Raw genomic sequence first — 26,946 nt, 5'->3', positions numbered from 1 at the left:
AATAATGAAATGTGTGAGGTGATCCACACGAGTTCCAAAAGAAATCCGTTGGAATTCGATTACTCGATAAATAGTACAATTCTCAAGGCTGTCAATTCAACTAAATACCTGGGTGTTAAAATTACGAACAAATTCAGTTGGAAAGACCACATAGATAATATTGTGGGGAAGGCAAGCCAAAGGTTGCGTTTCATTGGCAGGAAACTTAGAAGATGCAATGAGTCCACTAAAAAGACAGCTTACACTACACTTGTTCGTTCTCTGTTAGAATATTGCTGCGCGGTGTGGGATCCTTACCAGGTGGGACTGACGGAGGACATTGAAAGGGTGCAAAAGAGGGCAGCTCATTTTTTATTATCAATTAATAGGGGAGAGAGTGTGGCAGATATGATACACAAATTGGGATGGAAGTCATTAAAGCAAAGACATTTTTCGTCGCGGCAAGATCTATTTACGAAATTTCAGTCACCAACTTTCTCTTCCTTATGCGAAAATATTTTGTTGAGCCCAACCTACATAGGTAAGAATGATCATCAAAATAAAATAAGAGAAATCAGAGCTCGAACAGAAAGGTTTAAGTGTTCGTTTTTCCCGTGCATTGTTCGGGAGTGGAATGGTAGAAAGATAGTATGAATGAGGTTCGATGAACCCTCTGCCAAGCACTTAAATAATAATTGCAGAGTAATCATGTAGATGCAGATGTAGATGAAGTTCAATTACCACTAACAATGGCGTGCCGTGTTCTAAAACTAAGTCTGTATACGAAGGCGTACTGCAGCAACTGTGTCTCGGCGACCGTAACAGGAGGTAAGAATTTTGCATTTCAGTTCTTCAGGATATAGTATAGGGCAGTTTTTCAAAACAACTCATCTGTTTGGATGAATAAACCTTAGGTAAAGTAAACTTACATGTAGGAATCTGGGGGTCACAAAATCCTGGTGCTGTCGTCGGGTGTGAGACTTGCAGAAGCTGAATGTGTTTTGTGCTGATTCTGTTCACAAAGTTCATGGACCTCTCTTTTTTGCAGGGGATGCTGACAGGAACGGCATACCTGGAAATGCTGCAAAATTGGTTGTCTCCTCAATTTATCGAAAATTCCAAAAGTTTCATTTTTAAGCACGATGGTGCACCAGCTCACTTACATCGAGACATGCAGTGCTACCTTATACCAATGTCCCACATCGACTGAAAGAAGTGGACAACAAAATTTCGTTCATCGCTTTTGGCCTCCTAGGTCACCAGACCTCAACCTTGTGATCTTCTTCTGTGGCAATACATAAAACACTGAGTCTTTGTCCTGCTTAGGGCAGCTACTCTTCAACATCCGAGGAATCAAATTGTTGAAGCTGTCAGTTCAATAAGCAGAGACCTGTTGATTTGTGTGCAAGATGAAATGGACTACAGTTTCAATATTTCTTGAGCAACATACGGTCCTCGCATTCAGTGTACGGTATAATGTGTGTGCGAACACATAACTTTGAACCTTTCTCTGTTCAGTACCATGTGCGATGTGTTTCTATCTTTCACAGTTTGTCTGTAATAAACAACTGAAACCTGTTCTTCCTTTTTTAATCGACCTATATATTGTCCGATGAGCTATTTTTGTGACAAAAGGCAACACTGTACAATCATCAAAAATGTACTTTCCAATCATTTCATGGCTGTGGCGACTAAAAGTTACCTCCTGTGAAGAGAATTTCCTATGTCTTACAAAATAGAGTTCAACTTACCTTGCATTGCCCACTGCTGTATCTGCTGATTCAGGTTCCTGGAACAGTTTTAATGCAGAATTAGCTAACATTGATCTGCAAAGCAAGCAAATTACATCGAGACAGCACTGCACTACTAGAGTATGGTAACCAATTACAAAACATTATGATACTTCTACTTGTGGTTATTGCCACAATCTCCGTTTCTTTACTGGTACGGAAACATCTCCCCTCTATCTCTTTCTTTTTTTTCCTTGAGTTTCTTTGAGAATTGCATCATACTGTTCTAGGAAACTGATGCCAAGGAATGACATTCAAACCCTGTCCATATGGAAAACATCCAAGAAGGACACATTGTGTGTGTGTGTGTGTGTGTGTGTGTGTGTGTGTGTGTGTGTGTGTTTGGTGTTTGTTTGAGAGAGCTAGAGAGAGAGACAGAGAGAGAGAGAGAGAGGGGGGGGAGAGGGAGAGAGAGAGGGGGGGGAGAGGGAGAGAGAGAGGGGGGGGAGAGGGAGAGAGAGAGGGGGGGAGAGGGAGAGAGAGAGGGAGAGGGAGAGGGAGAGGGAGAGGGAGAGGGAGAGGGAGAGGGAGAGGGAGAGGGAGAGGGAGAGGGAGAGGGAGAGGGAGAGGGAGAGGGAGAGGGAGAGGGAGAGGGAGAGGGAGAGGGAGAGGGAGAGGGAGAGGGAGAGGGAGAGGGAGAGGGAGAGGGAGAGGGAGAGGGAGAGGGAGAGGGAGAGGGAGAGGGAGAGGGAGAGGGGAGTTTTCTGAGATATTTGCTGTTCCAGTGTGTAAAACACACAGATGCCAGTAACCATTAGTAATGCTAACAGGCTTACACGGTCCAGCACTCGCAATCCAGCACTATGCAACACAGGAAAAACTGCTTCTAATACTGCAATGCAAGCTATTTCTTGAGCAACCCAAGAACATGTTGTAGTAGCCCATGCTAAGATCTAGGAATAGCAACTACTGCTTCTTAGTCTACAAGGTGGGAAGTTCAGTGAATGGCATCAGGAAATAAAAGAAAAAGAGAGTACCTTTACGGGTCTTCAAAGTAATCACCGTTAGCTAAAACACGCTTCTGTCATCGGCTGCAAAGCTGTAGGGAACTGTGGGGAAATGCTTCTAGTGGAATCATTTTATGCACAGTTGTCACACCTTGTTGGATATCTGCAAAATCTGCAAATGTTAGTGAACAATAGCGCTTACAATATCTTTGCTTATCTTTGACTGTTCTGGTCTCGTTTTCAAAGACAGGTGCCAACCGTATCAAGAATCAGTTGCACTTGTTCGGTGTTGCCTGGGAGTGTGCATTCCGATCTGAATGTGGGTCATTCTCAACACTATCATCTCCATCTTTAAAGCATTTAAACCACTCAAACAAACACTTTTTAGTCACTACTCGAACACCGTACACTGACACTGCATTCCACCTGTCTCCGTCGCCATTTTCCCTAATCTGAAGCAAAACCACATTTTAAAGCATTGCTCCATTTTGCAAAGACACAAATGCTACATATGCCTGCAGATAATCAGTGGCTGTCTTTGAGAATGAGTTGGAATTAAGCAAAGACAGTGTAAGCGCTATTGTTCACAAACATTTAAAGTCGTTGCAGATATCCCACACGTGACCACAGTGCTTCGAGCGATTCCGTACCGAGTGCTTACTGACAGTTTCCAACAGCTTTACAACTGACGTAAGAAGTGTGTTGTAGCTCGTGGTGATTACTTTGAACACTGGTAAAAGTATTTTGTTTGTTATTCTTGTTTCCTTTATTTTCTGAGACTGTTCACAGACCTTTTGAGACACACCTTTTACTTATGGCTTACTGAAACTTGTCAAAAGTGATATGTTTCTCTCCCAAACCAATAGCTCAGTGCATAGCACCAGTAAAAGCAGTAAGAACAAATTTATATTATATGTAAAATCCCTTTCATCCAGAAAGGTGCCCATTATTCAGCCACTTACATTTTTAACAGCTTTGCCATCAATTGTAAAAAGGATCACTAGCAATAAAAAACAGTGGAAGAATAGCCTAAAGGATTTATTGGTTGCCAACTTGTACTCCACTTACAAACTTCTTAACAAAAGCAAATGATGTACTTATAAATTATCTCGTTTACTTAGAAACTGTCTTGTTTACCCAAGCCTTGCAAAGTGTTTTAGTTCTGATAGTGCTTGCCTACAAAAAATAGGGAATTATCTTATGCACGTTAGCATGCAAATGTTTAAACACTTGTGGTAAGATTTTTTGTGTGTAAATGAAAAACAATACATATTTTTTTCCAATTTTTCCTCATCCTTGATAACCACCTTCCTAATGAACTGTGGACGTTATATTTGTTATCAGTTCTTCTTCTTTAGATATGCGTTACACATTTCTGCTTTTATGAAATGTAACAGATGACACGTATATTGTAACTTACTCTATTGCAGGTAAACAAAGAGAAAAAAAACATTAAAATGTTAGTCAGAAAATTTTTAAATGGCTCTCTGGAAATGGACTCCCCCTTCAGTTTAGAGGAAAAATCCGCTCCCCCCCCCCATTTTCCTCACTCACTCATGCTGTCTTTCTCTCTCTATGCATTATGGCATAAATTTTATGAGGTAACACATCACTTGATTGCCAATTACTGTAAAAAACCTAATACACAGGATTTAATAAAATCTTCTCAGTTTTCAAGCCACATCAATTTGAATAAAATTTTCGAGCTTTTGATGGCTAGCTCTGCCGTCATAGTCAGGAGAAAAACTACTGACTGGAGGGGCTGATACTATTTCCCACTCATATACCTACCATTAAGACTGCTGCCACCATTAAAACAACATTAACAACATTAACACATGTCTATCATCAACTATTAATGAAAATATAAACTTTTGACAATGTATAAGGGACATTCATAAAGGAACAAGCCACAGCCATAATTACAGAAACCAGTACCTGTATGTTATTAGTATTGACCCTGACTGTTGAGACACTTATCCCACTGTGACACAAGGCATGAATGGCTGTCTCGTAAAATTCCCGTGGCTGTAATGTTAACCAGTTCCACACGTACAGCTGGACATCGTTGTCCGACGTCAATTGTTTGCCCCTCGGAGCCTTTTTAAGGGAACCAAAAATGGCCCTCTTTTGATTCACTTCCTGCAACACGAGACAACAGTGAATGCCCAGGATTACTCGCAAACCTCCGCCACCCTTCGCCAGTGATCAAATCAAAAAGACCAGGCAATCTCACCAATAGGTCAATCTGCTAAACGACAATGCAAAGCCTCATACCTCCAACACAATCACAACACTCCTGCAGAAATTCAAATGGGAGGTTCTCGGCCACCATCCATACAGTCCGGACCTCTCTACCTGTGATTACGCCATTTTCGGTCTCCCTAAAAAACCTCTGAGGGGCAAACGATTCACCTCGGATGACGATGTCCAGCTGTACGTGCGGAACTGGTTAACATCACAGCCCTGGTAATTTTATGAGGCAGCCATTCACCACCTTGTGTCACAGTGGACAAGTGTCTCAACAGCCAGGGTCAACATACATACAGGTATTGGTTTCATACTTATATCTCTGGCACTTTTCTTTTTGAACGCCCCTTATATCGTAATTGGATAGATAAAAAAATCTACTTCCCAAGCGGCAGCAGGGGAACACACACACATTAAAAAAAATGTTTTACTTATGCAAGCTTTCGGAGTCAATGGCTCCATCTTCTGGCACAAGGACTGAAGGGGAAGGAAGAGATGTGAAGGGAAAGGAACTGGAGAGTTTAGGAAAGTCACAAAGAACCCCAGGTCAGGGGAGACTTACCAGACGGTATTAGAAGGAAAAGAATCCATATTATTATGGGAAGTCCAACAGGTAATAAAAACCATATGGAAAGGATAGATTGCCACTCACCACATAGGGGAGGTGTCGAGCCACACGCAGTCACAATGAAACAGAATGCTTGAGAAATTTTGGCTTTTGAACAAAAGGCTCCTTCAGAAGTAGAACACTCATACAGATTCACACAGGAACAACTCACCCACATGTGGCCGCTGTCTGGGGGTAGCCTCAGTGCCCAGAGACAGTGGCGCTGTGTGCACGAGTTGTACTTGTGTGAATGCGTGCGAGTTTTCTACTTCTGAAAAACTTTGTCCGAAAGTTGAAATACTTCTAGCATTCTTTTACACTGTGCCTGTCTGTGAGACAAAGCTTTCCCTATTTGGTGTGTGGCAATCTCTTCTTTCCATATCATTGTCACCTAATACTAACTACTTATATTTTAGTGCATTAACTCAGTTAATTTGGTAATGGAGGAAAGTGTGGGGAGTGCGTGCAGAATAAGGTGGCCCGGTAGATGCGCAGTTGGCGTGGCACATGCGGGGAGAGCAGCGGGTAGTGGCGAGTGCTGCGGGAAGGCACCGTAGGGGAAATATCGAGCACTGGAGAGGATGTGCCATTCTAAACTGAAGCCTACATTCATAATTTTTTGTAAATATCGAGTGGATGGTGGATGGGGACCATTCAAAAAGTTCTACTGTCAGCTGTACTTTGGTTAGTACCTAGAAAATGCAACAAGAGCAATGATTTATTTTTGCCTGGCTTGTTAACTAATTGTAACTTTCAGGGAAGTATCATGAGTGGCAAATTTTAAGTAATACCTACATTTCTCTTATTGTCATGTTAAAATTTGTTTCTTTTGCCATAGCACAATGGAGTTTACATAATACCAATCCACTAAGATGTCATGGAGATGCAATTACGAAAGAATTCTGCAAGAGTGATTTATTAAGAGAAGAACTGTGGAAAAGTAAGGTCAATAGCTTATTGAAAAGCACATCATTGCGACAAAAATAAATGTCTAAAGTTCTCACTTATGTTGTCCCAAAACCATCAGCATTTCACATTTCGACAACTGTCGATGGCCTTTACTAATTACAGTTTTCATCGAAAAAGACTGTAGTTAGTGGAGTAACATGGTAGACAATGAGGTTTTGTATAATAACCATATTGCAAAATACCTCCCTCTTTGCATGTTATTATTTGCCAAAATCACATGGCAATATCTTAAAAGTGTTTATAAAATATGAGGAATGTTGTGGATATTTCATTCTGGCATCATTGCTGGCATGCATCATCACATCAATTTTCTTTAGACTGATGACATATAGACAACTTCACCAAAATGTAATGGAAACTTCAATGTGTTAGGTAAATTTCATATGCAGAACATATTATTTAATAAGCACCAAACGCAAAATCATAGCAACTCATACTTTCCATTGCAAACTTTTTCAAATTTTTCTCAGTGTCTTACTTAGATGCAAATATCAGGATTACTATGACCATTAATGAAATGATGGCCACATTATCACGAAGCTGACATATAAAGCTGTAAGTCATGCAAAAATTAATTTTTTTACCAAATGTTTCTGTAAAATCTTTTGAGGAAAATTGCAGTGTGTGTGGCTCGATTCTGTCATCGTGGCGCATCACTGATTGGCCGAAAGCAGGCAATGTTGCTCTCCCATTCCCAACAAACAAACAAACACATCCAGTGCTTTGGACAAAAGTTGGTCACTGTGCATCAGTCACCATATCATGCTCGGACTCTAAGGATCACAGAGGGAGACTAGGAGATGAATACCATACACAGGCGCAAATGGATGAAGGCTACAGCAGTCATTCAAAGGCTTGCACAGGATAGAGCAGTGTGGAGAGCAGCATCCAACTAGTTTTTGGACTGAAGACGATGACAACGACAACGGCGAAGGCATCCACCACCACCACCACCACCACCACCAACATCATCAACAACAACAACAACAACAACAACAACAACAACAACAACAACAACAACAACAACAACAACAACAACAACATTGCCATTGGATTTTTATATTTCGTAACCACTGTCATACTTGGCACAAAATCTGCAGAGAATTTTAATGTCTATTTTCATGTACTGTGATGCAATAGTGTTCCAGCCACACCTAATAAAAATAATAATACCTTATACCTCCAAATCCAGAAATGCAACTGTTCTGCAAGCGATTACAGAAAAGCATGTGTACACATAATAGGTTTTTATTTTATTTTGGAAACTTACAAATGAATACCTTATCACAGGTAACTGAAGGAGACAATACAAGTACCGGTATACAGTAAATAAAATTGAATAAAGACCTCCCTTAGGCACACACTTACGACAATTAGCCCTCTTCAATGAAATAATCCACAGAATCTGCAGTGTCAAGGTTACCTTGAATTTCTTCCCACAGTATATCTTCTTCACTCTTATCTAGTCATTTGTCACACAGCATCACTTAAACCCATTCACAACTTATGCACCTCCAAACAGTCTGTATCCATTCCACAGTTAGAGATACTGGGGGATTCATCGACTTCCCGGTAGAGATCAACGCCTGACCACCTCGAGTAACCAGTTGCTGCACGACTTATTCCCCACCACAACTAACACTCATTGCAAAGTCATTCAACCTGGGATGATGGCAAGACTTGTGTTTAATTTCAGGATTTCTGCCTTCACTGCTGGTGTCAGATGTCCCTTGAAAGCACCGAGGATAAACAATCCGTAATTGACTCATTGGTCATCCGAGCTTTTCCACTGCAGTGAAAAATAACATTGGTCGCAGTGCAAACTGCTACACTTTTGGTGCCTTTCTCTTCAACTGTTGTACTGGATGGTTGTCAAAGCAAACAGGAATGTTGTCAGTGTTTCTCATTTGCCCATAGATATAAGTGTGTTCCTTTTTCAGTCTTATGATGCGTAGCTGTTACTCGATCAACTTCTGCATGTACAATGTTGCAAGATGTCAAGCAAGGGATGTTCGACATCACGGTCCATGTCTCCAGCATTGGATTGCCCTCATACATCACCTGGAGCTGACTTTAAATTTAACACTGTGTTCTTGTAGCAATTCATGTGCTTTATTTCAAATGACATTGCGGGAAACTGCCATTCCTTCTTCATATTTCTCATGCACAAATGCCACTATTTCCATTTCAATACTTTCAAAACATTGCGACAAAGTAGGTTGACACACACCATCCTACTTAAATTTTCACTAGCTTTCTTTTAAAGATTACAGTGTTGAAGTTTGTACATTAAGCACATGTTGTGCTTATTATCAAAATGATCGAAACAGATTGCCTCAACAGAACTATATTATTCAGGTAATTCAGTTTGTTGACCTGGTTGCAATGAGCTAATTAGTTTCATTAGAAATTATGGCAATCAAAAATTATTGCAATTATAAAATTTCGTACATCTAGCAATAGGAAGAGTCTTATGAGCTAATAGGTAAATTTGGAAGGAAAGACTAATTTCAAATGGAAGTGCTATGTTTTTTCTTTTAGTAAAGTATTTACACTGACCTAAGTTCAGTCAGTTTAAAAGAAATTACTAGTTAAAGATTTCACTTGGTCCAAACTTTCAGAACTAATTACAGCCACACAGCTGTAAATTTCCCTAATCCTTTGATATACTTTTGACCACTTGATTTTTCTGAATTTATTGGTGGCAGCCTTAATTACAAACTACTAAATTTACAGTTAGTAAATTTTATGACCTAAATGTGTCATGACCTAAAAGTGGTCATAAACCCATTATGAAACTACCTGGCAGATTAAAACTGTGTGCCGGACCGAGACTCGAACTCGAGACCTTTGCCTTTCACAGGCAAGTGCTCTACCAACTGAGCTACTCAAACACGACTCACACCCCGTCCTCACAGCTTTACTTCTGCCAGTATCTCGTCTCCTACCTTCCAAACTTTACAGGTTATGCCCCATTGTACCAGTTATTAGGGTTTCTTCCTGTTCCATTCACATATGGAGTGCATGAAGAATGATTGATTGAATGTCTCCATGCATGCAGTAAATATTCTAATCTTAGTCTCACGATCCCAATGTGAGCGAGTGGGAGTGTAGTATATTCCTAGAATCAACATGTAAAACCGGTTCTTGAAATTATGTTAACATGTCTGTCTTCAAGAAACTGCCAGTTCAGTTCCTGCAGTATCTCTGTAACACTCCCCCGTGGATTAAATGAACCTGTGACCAATCGCGCTCCTCTCCTCTGTATACGATCAATAACCTCTGTTAGTCTTATGTGGTACGAGTCCTACAGAATTGAGTAATATTCTAGGATGAGTCCCACGAGTGATATGTAAGCAACCACCTTTCTAAACTTATTGCACTTCTTCAGTATTCTCCCAAGAAACTAAAGTCTACCACCTGCTTTACCCCAATGTCATCATTCCATTTCATATCCCTACAGAGTGTAACTCACAGGTATCTAGAAGATGGTGACTCAGTGACATTATAGTCATAGGATACTATGTTTTTCCGTTTTGTGAAGTGCATAATTTTACATTGCTGAACATTTAAATCAAGTTTCCAATCTTTGCACCACTCTGAAATCTTATCAAGATCTGACAATATTTATGCACCTTCTTTCAGATAGTACTTCATTATAGATAACTGCATCATCTGAAAAAAGTCTGATGTTACTATTGTCTGCACGGTCATTAATATACAACGCTGTGAGTTGTTCTATGCTACAATCCTTTACACACTTTAATACACAGTTTAAAAGTGGGATCTGCAAAGTCAAACACAACTGATAAAAAAAATTTGCCACCAGAAACACTTCCTGCTACCGTACAAACAATGCTCAAAGTGCACGCATAAGTTCACAGTAAAAGAGGCAAATGTGGCAAAGAGTAGAGTCACAAGTTAATGGAAGCTTGAGGTTCTATTCGGTAGAAAAAAGACTCCTCATCATATTCCGCAAATGCAAGATGACACCCTTTTTCTGAGCACTACATTCTGGGAAATGGCCTCATCTTGGATTTGCAGATGTACGATCAACAACAACAACAACAACAACAACAACAACAATAATAATAACAATGAAGCCTCGGACAAGCGCCGTCATGGTCGGGGACGACGCTTGAACCCTATGCCCGCCCACAATTTTAACGACACTGCCAGCCAACTGGAAAATGATTTAAATCGAAATAGAGGTGTTTTGCAGGATATGCTTCCTGCAACCACCCTAGAAGAAAAACAAAGACAGAGGATGAGATGGTCAGATGAAGTTAATCGACACCTCATGTTCTGTTATTACCAAGCAACAAACCTAGGAACCAACACAATTGGATACAGATCACAAGTATACAGAACACTTATTACCAGATACCCAGAATTAAAATTTTTAACAGAACAACGACTAGCTGATCAGATCCGTGTAATAATAAAAAATAACAGGATACTCGAGTCAGAATTAGAAAACATCAAACAAGAAGTACAACAAATGCTGGAACAAAATAATGTGCAATCAGAAGAAGAAGAAAATACAGTAATGGACTCACACATCCCAGAGCAAACAAACAAAGAACAACACACATCAATTGAACAATCAGAGGAAAACGAAATCTTAAGACTGCCACCAGAACAAATACAAATAGAACACGAAGTGACACACATGTTAGATATAGAAGAAAAATGTCAGCTGACATATATAGAATACAAAGACACAAATACAGACATTAGACTATTCTTGCATAGACCGCCAAATAACCCACAAGTCAAAACAACAATAAAAAGTATCAACACAATCATACACAAGAAAATAAATGAAAACACAACTATGGAAGAGTTACAACTACTGGTTTATATAGGAGATCTAACTAATTAATGGAAAATCTCATATAAAGATGTGAAACAATTACTAACAAAGAGATAGAGGGGCTGGCCAGTACTTACCTCAGCTCAGTACAGCCGATAGAGACACAAAAAACAACCGAAAATTTAAGCTCCTAGCTTTCGGAATAAATGTTCCTTCATCAGGGAGGAGAGAGAGGAAAGAAAGGGAAGGAGGGAAAGTGGATTTAGTTACTCACAACCCAGGTTATGAAGCAACAGGGAAAGGAAAACAGGGAAGGTAGCAAGGATGGAGGCATGGTTGTCAGAGGGAAGCCAAAGATATTCTACTGCAGGTACTGTGCCAGCTTCAAACCAAAGAGGATGCATACAGAAGTAAAGAGGTGTATAGTATAAAGATGTAGGATGGAAAGATGCATGAATGGCTAAAGAGGAAAGGGAAAGAGGGGAAGACTGAAAAGTAAATGGGAGTGAGGTTGTTTAACGTAGGTTTAGTCCAGGGGGATGGCGGGATGAAAGGATGTGCTGGAGTGCAAGTTCCCATCTCCGCAGTTCAGAGGGACTGGTGTTGGGTGGGAGAAGCCAAATGGCACATACAGTGTAGCAGGTTCCTAGGTCCCTAGAATTATGCTGGAGGGCATGCTCCGCTACTGGGTATTGGACATCTCCTAGGCGGACAGTTCGTCTGTGTCCGTTCATGCGCTCAGCCAGTTTAGTTGTTGTCATACCGATGTAAAAGGCTGTGCAGTGCAGGCATGTCAGCTGATAAATGACATGTGTAGTCTCACACGTCGCCCTTCCTTGAATTGTGTATGTTTTCCTAGTAGCGGGGCTGGAGTAGGTGGTTGTGGGGGGATGCATGGGGCAGGTTTTGCAGCGGGGTCGGTTACAGGGGTAGGAACCGCTGGGTAGAGAAGGTAGTCTGGGAATATTGCAGGGTTTAACAAGGATGTTACGGAGGTTAGGGGGACGACGAAAGGCAACTCTGGGTGGTGTGGGGAGAATTTTGTCAAGGGATGATCTCATTTCAGGGGTTGACTTGAGAAAGTCATATCCCTGGCGGAGTAATTTATTGATGTATTCGAGGCCAGGATAATATTGGGTGACAAGGGGGATGCTTCTGTGTGGTCTGAGGCTAGGAATATTGTTGTTGGACGGGGAGGAATGTATTGCTCGGGAGATCTGTTTGTGGACAAGGTCTGCAGGATAGTTGCGGGAGAGGAAAGCACTGGTCAGGTTATTGGTGTAATTGTTGAGGGATTCGTCACTGGAGCAGATACGTTTGCCACGAATACCTAGGCTGTAGGGAAGGGAGCGTTTGATGTGGAATGGATGGCAGCTATCAAACGCTCCCTTCCCTACAGCCTAGGTATTCGTGGCAAACGTATCTGCTCCAGTGACGAATCCCTCAACAATTACACCAATAACCTGACCAGTGCTTTCCTCTCCCGCAACTATCCTGCAGACCTTGTCCACAAACAGATCTCCCGAGCAATACATTCCTCCCCGTCCAACAACAATATTCCTAGCCTCAGACCACACAGAAGCATCCCCCTTGTCACCCAATATTATCCTGGCCTCGAATACATCAATAAATTACTCCGCCAGGGATATGACTTTCTCAAGTCAACCCCTGAAATGAGATCATCCCTTGACAAAATTCTCCCCACACCACCCAGAGTTGCCTTTCGTCGTCCCCCTAACCTCCGTAACATCCTTGTTAAACCCTGCAATATTCCCAGACTACCTTCTCTACCCAGCGGTTCCTACCCCTGTAACCGACCCCGCTGCAAAACCTGCCCCATGCATCCCCCCACAACCACCTACTCCAGCCCCGCTACTAGGAAAACATACACAATTCAAGGAAGGGCGACGTGTGAGACTACACATGTCATTTATCAGCTGACATGCCTGCACTGCACAGCCTTTTACATCGGTATGACAACAACTAAACTGGCTGAGCGCATGAACGGACACAGACGAACTGTCCGCCTAGGAGATGTCCAATACCCAGTAGCGGAGCATGCCCTCCAGCATAATTCTAGGGACCTAGGAACCTGCTACACTGTATGTGCCATTTGGCTTCTCCCACCCAACACCAGTCCCTCTGAACTGCGGAGATGGGAACTTGCACTCCAGCACATCCTTTCATCCCGCCATCCCCCTGGACTAAACCTACGTTAAACAACCTCACTCCCATTTACTTTTCAGTCTTCCCCTCTTTCCCTTTCCTCTTTAGCCATTCATGCATCTTTCCATCCTACATCTTTATACTATACACCTCTTTACTTCTGTATGCATCCTCTTTGGTTTGAAGCTGGCACAGTACCTGCAGTAGAATATCTTTGGCTTCCCTCTGACAACCATGCCTCCATCCTTGCTACCTTCCCTGTTTTCCTTTCCCTGTTGCTTCATAACCTGGGTTGTGAGTAACTAAATCCACTTTCCCTCCTTCCCTTTCTTTCCTCTCTCTCCTCCCTGATGAAGGAACATTTATTCCGAAAGCTAGGAGCTTAAATTTTCGGTTGTTTTTTGTGTCTCTATCGGCTGTACTGAGCTGAGGTAAGTACTGGCCAGCCCCTCTATCTCTTGGTTTATATAGGAGCACTCACTACACTAAATATACACACTAGGCAGAGATCAGAACCAACCAATTTATAAGAAATGAAAGATCAGACAAAAAACAAAAAAGATTAGGTAAAATCTCACAACAAGAAGCGATAGAGCAATTAGATGAAAAGAAGCAGAAATTACAAGCATTGGCCAAACGACTTAGAAGATACAAAAAAAGTGAAAATAGAAGGAAACAAAACCAAACATTTAACACAAATCAAAAGTAATTTTACCAGACAATAGGTAACATACATATTAAAATATACAATCCACCAAACATAAGACACGGAACACTTTTGGAGCAACATATGGTCAAACCCGGTACAACATAAGACACGCACAGTGGATACAAGCAGAAACAGACTCATACAAGATGATACCACAAATGCCTGAAGTGATAGTTTTGCAACATGAAGTCACCCGAGCAATTAATTCTACTCACAATTGGAAAGTCCCTGGAAAAGATAAAATAGCAAATTTCTGGCTAAAGAAGTTCACCTCAACACATTCACATCTAACTAAATTATTTAACAGTTACATTGCAGACCCATACACATTCCCTGATACACTTACACATGGAATAACTTATATGAAACATAAAGATCAAGCAGACACAGCAAACCCAGCTAAATACCGCCCCATAACATGCCTACCGACAATATACAAAATATTAACTTCAGTCATTACACAGAAATTAATGACACATACAACACAGAACAAAATTATAAATGAAGAACAAAAAGGCTGCTGCAAAGGAGCACAAGGATGTAAAGAGCAACTGATAATAGATGCAGAGGTAACATATCAAGCTAAAACTAAGCAAAGGTCGCTACACTACGCATACATTGATTACCGAAATGCTTTTGATAGTGTACCCCACTCATGGTTGCTACAAATATTGGAAATATACAAAGTAGATCCCAAATTGATACAGTTCCTAAACATAGTGATGAAAAATTGGAAAACCACACTTAATATCCTAACAAGTTCAAATAATATCACATCACAGCCAATACAGATTAAGCGTGGAATATACCAAGGAGACTCATTAAGTCCTTTCTGGTTCTGCCTTGCTCTGAATCCACTATCCAACATGCTAAACACTACAAATTATGGATACAATATTACTGGAACATACCCACACAAAATCACACATTTGCTATACATGGATGATCTAAAACTACTGGCAGCAACAAATCAACAACTCAACCAATTACTAAAGATAACAGAAGTATTCAGCATTGATATAAATATGGCTTTTGGAACAGACAACTGTAAGAAAAATAGCATAGTCAAGGGAAAACACACTAAACAAGAAGATTACATATTGGATAACCACAGCGAATGCATAGACGCGATGGAAAAAACAGACGCCTATAAATATCTAGGATACAGACAAAAAATAGGAATAGATAATACAAATATTAAAGAAGAACTAAAAGACTAACAAAAATACTGAAAACAGAATTGACAGCAAGAAACAAGACAAAAGCTATAAATACTTATGCTATACCAATATTGGCCAACTCATTTGGAGTAGTGAAATGGAGTAACACAGACCTAGAAGCACTCAATACACTTACACGATCATAATCCCACAAATATAGAATACATCACATACATTCAGCAACAGAAAGATTCACATTAAGCAGAAAGGAAGGAGGAAGGGGATTTCTCGACATAAAAAACCTACATTATGGACAGGTAGACAATTTAAGAAAATTCTTTATAGAACAAACAGAAACTAGCAAAATACACAAAGCAATCACTCATATAAATACATCGGCTACACCACTGCATTTTCATAACCACTTCTACAACCCTTTAGATCACATAACATCAATAGATATGAAGAAAGTAAATTGGAAAAAGAAAACACTACATGGCCAGCACCCGTGTCATCTACCACAGCCACACATCGATCAAGACGCATCCAACACATGGCTAAGAAAAGGTAATATATACAGTGAGACGGAAGGATTCATGATTGCAATACAGGATCAAACAATAAACACTAGATATTACAGCAAGCATATTATTAAAGATCCCAATACCACAACAGATAAATGCAGACTTTGCAAACAACAATTAGAAACAGTAGATCACATCACAAGCAGCTGTACAATACTAGCAAATACAGAATACCCCAGAAGACATGACAATGTAGCAAAAATAATATGTCAACAGCTTGCCATACAACATAAACTTATAAAACAACATGTTCCCATATACAAGTGTGCACCACAAAATGTACTGGAGAATGATGAATACAAATTATACTGGAACAGAACCATTATAACAGATAAAACACGACCCCATAACAAACCTGACATCATACTCACCAATAAAAAGAAGAAATTAACACAACTAATCGAGATATCCATACCCAATACAACAAATATACGAAAGAAAACAGGAGAAAAAACTGAAAAATACATCCAACTGGCTGAGAAAGTCAAGGACATGTGGCATCTGGATAAAGTTGACATTGTACCAATTATACTATCGACTACAGGAGTCATACCACACAATATCCACCAGCACATCAATGCAATACAGCCACCTCCAAAGGTATATATACAACTACAGAAATCTGTAATTATTGATACATGTTCAATTACCCGAAAGTTCCTAAATGCAATGTAACATATATCGTACAGTTAGAAGGAAGTCACGCTTGATCAAGGTTCGCATCACTTTCCAATTTTAACCACACATAATGTATGAGAAAGGAAAGAAATAATAATAATAGTGATTGTTCAAGAAATTACTCAGAAACACTATAGTCCCAGCTACCCTACCACCAATATGCGCCACTCAGGTGGTCGTGTTTTGGCGTGACTCCCATCTTCCTCTACAGCTGCGTCCTCAGACCCCTGTAACAGAACCCACACATTAATGGACTGACCAAGGAGAGGCAATGTGCCCACACACCTCTCAACAGTGTGGAGACCAACCTGAGCTTCATCCCTGTCATCATTCTTCATGTCATCTTCGATCCATTCCTGTTTGACAGCCACAAACTCAAACATCTGCAACACAAATAAATTCTTACTTATTTATTAACACATTTAATTCATGTGGCAAGATAGGGACCTTATCACCCTCTCTTACACATGACTAGACACTCTAAGCAAGTCGACATTACAAAATGTATAGTACAAGTGCAGTATACACTGATAAGCCACTACCCACCACGTCACTGGGTTCCACGAGTTGGTGGTTGTGTGGGCACATGATGAAGTAACAAAAATATGTAAGCAAACTAGACATGGGTGGGGGATCACCCTAGTTAAGATATGGGCAGCAAATGTGGTTTTGACAAGGGGGAGCTTATTATTCCACAGAGCCAGTGAATGAATATCTTGAAAATGACAAAGGTGGTCGAATGTTCGTGTGCTACTGTCGTGGACATCTACAGAAAGAGGTAGGACAGTGAAACTACTACTAGGTGCTAAATGGTTAATCGTCCACGACTCTTCGAAGGGTTCAGAGGCTTGTCTGCTCTGTAAAGTAGGATAGATGGTGATCCGTGGCATCTCCGCCGAGAGAGTGCAACACTGGTGCACACGCAAGTGTTTTGGAGCACATGTTCATCATACTCTGTTGAACATGGAGCACCGCAAAAGACAATGTTTACATGTTGACCCAACAGCATCTTCAATTACAATTGCATTGGGCACAGGACCATCAGGATTCAACTGTCAATCAATGGAAACATGTCAGCTCTTAGCATGAATAACATTTTTGCTACACTGGTTTGATAGTCGTCTCCACAGATGCCGTCACCGAGGTGAACGGCGGCTCGACGGATTCAGCGTGCCACGGATGCAGGCTGGTAGGAGTAGTATTATGCTATGGGACACATGCTCCTGTGCTTCCATGGGACCTGCGGTAGTAAACAAAGACATGCTAACAGCTAACATGAAGCTGGAATATGTGCTTTTGGACATGTCAGAAAGAACAGATACCATCAGTGACCGTGCATCTCGTTAGAATGAAATTACAATGAAATGAATACCCATAGCTGCATACAGGCATTGATATAAGGCAATGGAGACAGTTGAAAATGTGTGCCCCGACCGGGACTCGAACCCGGGATCTCCTGCTTACATGGCAGACGCTCTATCCATCTGAGCGACCGAGGGCAAAGAGGAGAGTGCGACTGCAGGGACTTATCTGTAGCGTGCCCCTGTGAGACCTACTTTCCCAAATTATTGTCCTGCACTACATTCACAGTGCCTCTGCCCATTATGCTTATTACTTGCAGCGTGTTGCCAATTCCCGTACAAGTTCGGGCACTGTCTGTGCATTCGCACAGAAGAAGATGATCAAATGGGTCCAAAAGAACAGATACCATCTTCATACGTATGTATACAGTTAAAGGCTCACTGGCCCTTTGACCATCTGATTCTGTGCGGATGCATAAGCACTGCCCCAACTCTTACGGGAATCGGCAGTACTGCTGCGAGTAATGAGTATGATCGGCGGAGGCACTATGAATATAGTGCGGGATAATAAGTTGCGAATGTGGGTGTCACGGGAGGCGTGCCAGAGATAAGCCCCTGCAGTCGCAGCATCCTCAGTGGCTCAGATGGACAGAGCGTCTGCCATGTAAGCAGGAGGTCCCGGGTTCGAGTCCCGGTCGGGGCACACATTTTCAACTGTCCCCGTTGCCTGTATGCAGTGAAGGGTATTCATTTCATTGTAACATGCTGACAGCTGCAAACCTCCTGCATCCCTTCATGACTGATGTCTTTCCCAGTCACAATGTCATCTTTCAGCTGTATAATTGTCCGTGTCTCGGAGCCAGAACTGTTCTACAGTAGTTTGGGGAGCCTGATAGTGAACTGACACTGAAGTCTCAGTGACCAAATTCACCTGATATAAATCCTATCGAACCCACCTAGCTCACCATCATGTGCAATCACCGCACACACAAACAGCGGCTCATTATTTATATGAATTACATGACCTACATACCTCCACAAACCAACCTACAAACTGTCGGGTCCCTGATACACAGAATTAGTGAGGTATTTCATTCTGAAAATGGACAGCAGCAGCAGTATAGGCAACCGAGGAGAAATTTGGAAAGAAAAGTAATTTTCAGGGAGAACTGAAAACCTTCAAGTTTCCTAGTGAGTTTGTGCTTCTGTCAGAGAATGGGGGTCTTGAAAAGAGGGTTATATTATGAGATGAATAATTAAAAAACTAAAACAAAGGTGATGGGAAGTAGTTAAATTACACCAGATAACACTCTAACGCTGAGAGAATTAGATTAGGAAATAATATACTAAAAATACTTCACGAATTCTGTTAACTGAGTAGCAGAGTAACCGATGTTAGAAGCAGACATGATATCAACATAAAGAAAAGCACTACTATCAAAGACAAATTTGTAAACATTGCTTATAAATTTAAATGTGGGAAAATCTTCTCAGAAGATATCAGTCTGGATTGTAGCCTTGTACAGAAGTGAAATGTGGGTGATAGAAAGTTCAGACAAGAAAGGAGTAGAAGCTTTTGAGAAGTGGGGCTACATAAGAATACTGAAGAGTGCATCTATACTGTATTTACTCAATTATACGGTGGGGTTCTTCACAAATTTGTCATTCGAAAAATATGGGCTCGTCTTATATTCACAAATTAAACTATTGCTGTTGAGGTCAATGTTTTTAAATTGTGTAACAGACCAATAGAGAGATTCTCTTACATTTATAGATGAAGTTTCATACAAATGCATTTTGAAGAATTCCAAATAAAGGGCTTGGCAAACAATATTTATATTCAAACATACTCAAGATTATACAATAATCCAAAATGCTCAATACGGTATCGATCTCACTCAATCAATCACCTGACATTTGATTCACAATGCTAGTGCAAAGAAGATGCAAGAAACTGTCAACCAACCGCTACAACAATCTAATGCTCTGCTTAAAAATTGACAGTTTTGTGAAACACAAAATTCTATCAACTTACAAGCTTTTGTTGTATATGAACAGGTTTGAAACATAAGTCTGGATACACAGTATGTGATCAAAAGTATCCAGACACCCCAAAAAACATGCAATTTTCACATTAGATGCATTGTGCTGCCACATACTGCCAGGTACTCCACATCAGCGACCTCAGTAGTCATTAGACATCGTGAGAGAGCAGAATGGGACACTCCGCAGACCTCACGGACTTCGAACGTGGTCAGGTGATTGGGTGTCATTTGTGTCTTACCTCTGTAAATGAGATTTCCACACCCCTAAACATCCCTAGGTCCACTGTTTCCGATGTGACAGTGAAGTGGAAACGTGAAGGTACACGTACAGCACAAAAGCATACAGGCCGACCTCGTCTGTTGACTGACAGAGACCGCCGACATCTGAAGAGGGTCATAATATGTCACAGGCAGACGTCTATCCAGAGCATCACACAGGAATTCCAGACTGCATCAGGATCCACTGCAAGTACTGTGACAGTTAGGCGGGAGGTGAGAAAACTTGCATTTCACGGTCGAGCGGCTGCTCATAAGCCACACATCACGCCAGTAAATGCCAAACGACGCCTCTCTTGGTGTAAGGAGTGTAAACATTGGACGATTGAACAGTGGAAAAACATTGTCTGGAGTGACGAGTCACGGTACACAATGTGGAGATCCGATGGCAGGGTGTGGGTGTGGCGAATGCCCGGTGAATGTTACCTGCCAACATGTGTAGTGCCAACAGTAAAATTCAAAGGCAGTGTTGTTATGGTGTGGTCGTGTTTTTTATGGAGGGGGCTTGCACCCCTTGTTGTTTTGTGTGGCACTATCACGTCACAGGCCTACAGTGATGTTTTAAGCACCTTCTTGCTTCCCACTGTTGAAGAGCAACTTGGGGATGGCGATTGCATCTTTCAACACAATCGGGCACCTGTTCATAATACTCGGCCTGTGGCAGAGTGGTTACACGACAATATCATCCCTGTAATGGATTGGCTGCACAGATTGCTGACCTAAATCCTATAGAACACCTTTGGGATGTTTTGGAATACCGACTTTGTGCCAGGCCTTACCGACCGACATCGATACCTCTCCTCAGTGCAGCACTGTCCCCAAGAAACCTTCCAGCATCTGATTGAACATATGCCAGCAAGATTGGAAGCTGTCATCAAGGCTAAGGGTGGGCCAACATCATATTGAAATCCAGCATTACCGACGGAGGGCACCACGAACTTGTACATCATTTTCAGCCAGGTGTCCGGATACTTTTGATCACGTAGTGTATGTTTTAATACCGTGCCGTGTACCTTCATTTACTTTTTAAGTAAAGGTAACATTCAAGGCCAAAAATCTAGTCTTTCAAAAACCTTTACCTGACTCTGAATCAAGGACAATGTTTCATTTGGTAATGAGAAACTAATGATTTACCAGGTGCATTACTAATCAGAATTCTGCCGCTATCCAAGAATACCAAAAAAACCAGTACAGCTGTTACTCAGCTTTAGAACAAAGTGGTGACATTCGGATGAAATGAGAAAGAATATTTAATGTCTACAAATGGAGTAAATCCGATTAAACTGGCTGCAATTGATATGGAAAGAATCATAACTGCGATGTCATATATGTATCACTTGCTGTTGTTACATATGACCTGCACCCTAGAAGATACTGCCATCCACGTTTCATTGTTGCTCAAGCACAGCATTACAGAAAGTTGCAGGGAAAACAGTGACTCCAATTGGCTGTGAACTACGATGCGTGCAGAAGAGAAGTGTTGAGCAGGCAGCAAATTTTGTCGTACTGCCAACTGTGTGAATTTATATAGCTTACTTTGGCTTTTTATGAAAGTCTGCTATCTTTAAATTGCTGTTTCCCTGAATCCTTTTGTGCTCTGAATCGACCTGATATTAAAACTGGACAAATACTCAACTTCTGCAGGAGATGCTTAGTCTGAATTGGCCCCAGTGACGTTTTACATGTTACTGCAGCAATGTTGTCAATGTTCACTGCCAGACATGATTGGAGATATGTCATCCGCTGGTTTTACACAACCAATGACAGAATGGTGGGCAGATGATAGGTTTGGAAGCGAGACACTGCAACATTCTCACGTCCATACAGAAGCGAAACCTGCTGTGTAACTTACTGATGTATTTCATATTGAGAGTGTTGCATATACCAGAGCTAACCTTCAAAAAGAGAAATTGTGCATCAATAAGTATGATGACACCAAACATCTTTTCATTCTGTGTTGTGTATTTTCTTCCCCTAATGTTCATCAGTTTCACTAATAGGAAGATGATCAAAGAAAATAAATGAAACAATGGAAAATCCAGCATGAAATAACGACAATATTATGAAAAGGATGGATTAATGTCAATATTATGAAAAGGGTAGTTGCTACTTACCATACAGTGGATATGCTGAGTCGCAGATAGGCACAACAAGAAACTTTAGTTTTTTTGTTGTGTCTACCTGGGACTCAGCATTTCTGCTATATGGTGAGTAGCAACTACCTTTTTCACGAGATTGACAATATTCCATCCTGGATTTCCACAGTTTGAAAAGGACAGACTGCTGCTCGTTATACAGGGTGTCCCATTTATCTTCACCACGCTAAATAACTGTTTGTCCAGATACAAATTACAAAATGTGTTTCAAGCATATGTTATTTTACAATCAGGGGTACACCAATCAGCAAGATTGCCTTCGTTGTAGTTTTTTGTTTTTGGTTTTTTTTTTTTTTCTTTTTTTTTTTTTTTTTTTAATACTAAGAAATGAACAGTGGTATGACTTTTTTAAATAGCACCCTGTATTTTTTATTCGGTAATTAATTTCCTCTCCTGAAGACTTATTCAAAAATGTATCACAGTGTACCATTCACTGAAACACAACATTATTAATTACACAACACAACACTGGCATTGATGCTTCCAGCACTTAGTGCAGGTACTCAGGATAATGGAACACATCCACGTTCACAGAGGACAAGTGTAAACATAAGTAGAATTCGCACTCGTCATTCCATAAACCATCATCAGTTGTGCGAGTAGAATGTACACCAACAAAGAGAAGGTAGAAATGCTACTCATCTATGGGGAATGCAAGTTAGCAGAACAGTAATTGCAATACTGTATTCTTATGTACACGTACCTTTAGTACAGTAGTTTGATCCTTTTAAATACTGTTGTGTAGGAGTAGGCATACAGTAAAGGCTCTCCTCCTTACAAACTGCATCGACGTAACATTTCTTTTAGTGTTGTTCAAGGTAGGCAAAATGCTATGCAGGCAGCGGAATTGTACCGATAGCAATATACACACAACAAGCCACCTTCCCAATGGATACTTTCTCATCTTGTTGCGACACTTCAAGAAATGGGAAGTTTCAACCCACGACAACGTAACCGTCGCAGCACTCGCACAGACGAAGCTGCCGAAGTTGCTGTTCTCGCTTATATCTCTATGAATCAACATGCGAGTGCACGACAGCTTGAAAACGAGACTGGCATTGCTAAAACCAGTATACATCGTATTCTTACATGTCACCGGTTCCACCCATACCGTGTACACCTACATCAAGAATTGCATGGGAATTATTTCCAGAGTCGTGTACAGTTCTGTAAGGGGGCACAGCAGCAAATCCTCGCCAACCCGCACTTCTTCTCCAATTTTCTATTTACCGATGAATGTTACTTCTCAAACAAAAGGAGATGTAAATACAAGGAACACGCATTATTGGTCCAGCGACAACCCACAATGGCTCGGACAGGTGGGACATCAGCGTCAACGGAGAGTTATCTGGTGGGGGATGCTTGGTACTACAATTATTGGCACTTATTTCATCAATGGTAGTCTAAATGGCACAGCTTATGCCAACTTCCTCAGATGAATTCTTCCTCCTCTTCTGGCTGAAGTGCCACTAAGAGCCATAATGCTTATGTGGTATCGTAACGATGGATGTCCAGTACATAATACCTTGGGTGCACGTTGTGTTCTGAACTGAAGGTATCCTGCCAGATGGAATGGTCAAGGATGAGCAGTTACTTAGCCTGCTAGGATCTCCTGATTTAAATCCTCTGGACTTTTTTTTAGTATTGTCCTTCCATGTAATTCTCTTCAGCAGGCAACACTGGGAGCAGTAAATAATTCTTTCATTCTACGAGTGCACCAGTGTATCGGTGTCCAGGGTCACCACTTTGAGGACCTTTAAATGTTCTAGTCCTGGGCAATAGTACAGGAGAATGAAAGTCAATTTTGTGTTATGTTTTTACTTGGTTTTCATTTGTTTTCTGACAACTCCAGCAAGTGGAGGAGTTTGTGATCACGGGCTCAAAGTCAGTGTTGTATTATGTAATTAATAATGTTGTGTTTCAGTGAATGGTACACTGTGATACATTTTTGAATAGGTCTCTAGGAGAGGAAATGAATTACTGAATAAAAAATACAGGGTACCATTTAAAAGAAGCAGACCGCTGTTCGTATCTCTGTAAAAAACAAAGCTACACTGAAGGCAATCATGCTGATTGATGTCCCCCCGACAGCTAAAGAACATTTGCTTGAAACATTTTGTAATTTGCATCTGGACAAACAGTTATTTCGGGTGGTCAAGATAAATGGGGTACCCTGTATAGAGGAGATACAAGTCACAGAGAGACACAAAATACACTGCTACTCACTATACAGCGGAGGTACAGTGTCATGGAGAGGCACAAAATAAAGAGTACTATTCTTTTTGTTGAGCTTGTCTGCGAGTCAGTATCTCCTCTATACAGTGAGTACCAATCTACTGCTTCCACAATATTTTAAAACAAAACAAACAAACAAAAATCTGTGATATTTTCTATGAGCAGAACCGCGTCAGTAAGCTTTCAATGGTTTATAAAATATTCCACTGCTGCACCATTCTGTTTTACTTGTACCAGGTGGGAATTTCACTCTTTGTTTTGATTCAAAATAAAGTGAACCAAGTGACAATGGTGATCTTCAGCGAAACATGTTTGGGAGAAATTGAAGAAAAAATTGTGTTTGCTCAACGTTGAACCCTTCTCAAAAATTTATTTATTTGAAAGAAAAAGGAACAAAAAGTGAGAAGACAAACAGATAAAGATTTACTCTACACTAAAATGTATAGTGGGTTTCTGCAAGACGCAAGTTACTGGGGATTTGTTCCACAGTCATATGACGGGAGAGGAGAAAGAGGTGGGGAAAGATTTGGTACAGTCGAGATGCTGGATGTGTCCGATTTGGTATTGCAGTTGTGGAGTGATGGTGAGTACCTGAGGTGTGAGGAGTGGTACTCAGGATACAAGTGACTAAAAAATGGCTGATGTAAACAGAGTGCGTGAAAATCACACTGGCTTCTTTCTTTCTCTTTCTTTGCCTGGAAGCAGTAACAGGAATGTGGCACTCACCTGAGTTTCTGTCGCTTCCGAGACTGGAAATTTAGCAGCACACTTGTTACGTTCTTTTGCAGCTGTGAAGCAATCGGGCTCCTGCAAAAGATATAACTTGCTGTAGTGAAACACTAAAAAGGACGATATGTCACTCTGAAAACTGAAATGTAAAACTAACTTCATCTCCAAATGAGTCACACAGTGGTAAAGTGCAGCAATGCTACTAACAAATACACTTTACATCTCTTACACGTACACATGAATATCGTGTGAAGTTTGTAAGTGTACTGAAACTTACTTGGTAAGTGAGATGCAGATGGGAGATAGACGTAGAAGTAACTTAAGGTGTGCCTGAGGGAAGTGTGTTGGCATTCTTGCTGTTAATGTTGTATATTAATGACCTTGCAGACAACACTAATAGTGACCTCATTCTTTTCTCAGATGATGCACTAATCTATAATGAAGCAGGACCTAGTGTCTGAATAAAGCTGCACAAATATTCAGTCAGTCCTAATAACATATCAAAGAGATGCAAATACTGTCAACTAGTTTCAATGTTCAGAAATGTAAAACTGTGCACTTCACAAAATGAAAAAAAAAAAAACCTAGTATTCTATGTCAACAATATCATTGAGTCACAGTTGGAATCTGGTAACTTATGTAAATACATAGGTGCACCAATTTCTGAGGATGTGAAAACAAAATACACTATGTGATCAAAAGTATCCCGACACCACCAGAAACGTACGTTTTTTATATTAGGTGCATTGTGCTGCCACCTACTGGCCGGTACTCCATATCAGCAACCTCAGTAGTCATTAAACATCATGAGAGAGCAGAATGGGGCGCTCTGCGGAACTCACAGACTTCGAACGTGGTCAGGTAATTGGGTGTCACTTGTGTCATACATCTGTACACAAGATTTCCACACTCCTAAACATCCCTAGGTCCACTGTTTCGGATGTGACAGTGAAGTGGAAACGTGAAGGGAGACTTACAGAACAAAAGCATACAGGCTGACCTCGTCTGTTGACTGGCAGAACTCTGACAGTTGAAGAGGGTCGTAATGTGTAATACTCAGACAGCTACCCAGACCATCACACAGGAATTCCGAACTGCATCAGGATCCACTGCAAGTACTGTGACAGTTAGGTGGGCAGGTGAGAAAACTGAGATTTCATGGTGGTGCTTGCAACCCTAGTTGTTTTGCTTGGCACTATCACAACACAGGCCTGCATTGATGGTTTAAGCACCTTCTTGCTTGCCACTGTTGAAGAGCACTTTGGGGATGGCGATTGCGACTTTCAACATGATCGAGTACCTGTTCATAATGCACGGCTTGTGGTGAAGTGGTTACTCGACAGTAACATCCCTGTAATGGACTAGCCTGCACAGAGTCTGTCCTGAATCCTATAGAAGACCTTTGAGATGTTTTGGAACACCGACTTCGTGCAAGGCCTCACCGAACAACATAAATACCTCTACTCAGTGCAGGACTCTGTGAAGAATGGGCTGTCATTCCCTAAGAAACTTTCCAGCACCTGACTGAAAGTATGCCTGCGAGAGTAGA

At 41.0% G+C, this 26,946-nt stretch overlaps 1 protein-coding gene and 2 non-coding genes across 5 annotated transcripts in view; 1 reads left to right on the top strand and 2 right to left on the bottom strand.

Moving 5' to 3' along the window:
• LOC126295428 (zinc finger protein 317-like) overlaps window positions 1–26,946 on the bottom strand; it is a 54,121-nt gene that overhangs the window by 16,254 nt on the left and 10,921 nt on the right. For all 3 annotated transcript variants that reach the window (XM_049987912.1, XM_049987913.1, XM_049987911.1), the window contains 2 exons: window positions 25,395–25,475; window positions 1,731–1,768 (listed from right to left, as the gene is read on the bottom strand). In XM_049987912.1, coding sequence (XP_049843869.1) covers window positions 1,731–1,768; window positions 25,395–25,475 — 119 coding nt within the window. The remainder of the gene's footprint in view (window positions 1–1,730; window positions 1,769–25,394; window positions 25,476–26,946) is intronic.
• Trnat-ugu (transfer RNA threonine (anticodon UGU)) lies at window positions 18,081–18,155 on the bottom strand. The gene has a single exon. It is a non-coding gene; the product is annotated as a tRNA-Thr (tRNA).
• Window positions 18,586–18,659, top strand: Trnat-ugu (transfer RNA threonine (anticodon UGU)). Its single transcript has one exon. It is a non-coding gene; the product is annotated as a tRNA-Thr (tRNA).

The sequence above is a fragment of the Schistocerca gregaria genome, chromosome 11 (genome assembly GCF_023897955.1).
Source record: "Schistocerca gregaria isolate iqSchGreg1 chromosome 11, iqSchGreg1.2, whole genome shotgun sequence".
Classification (NCBI taxonomy): Eukaryota; Metazoa; Arthropoda; class Insecta; order Orthoptera; family Acrididae; genus Schistocerca; species Schistocerca gregaria.
This window is presented reverse-complemented; position numbering and strand designations above follow the sequence as displayed.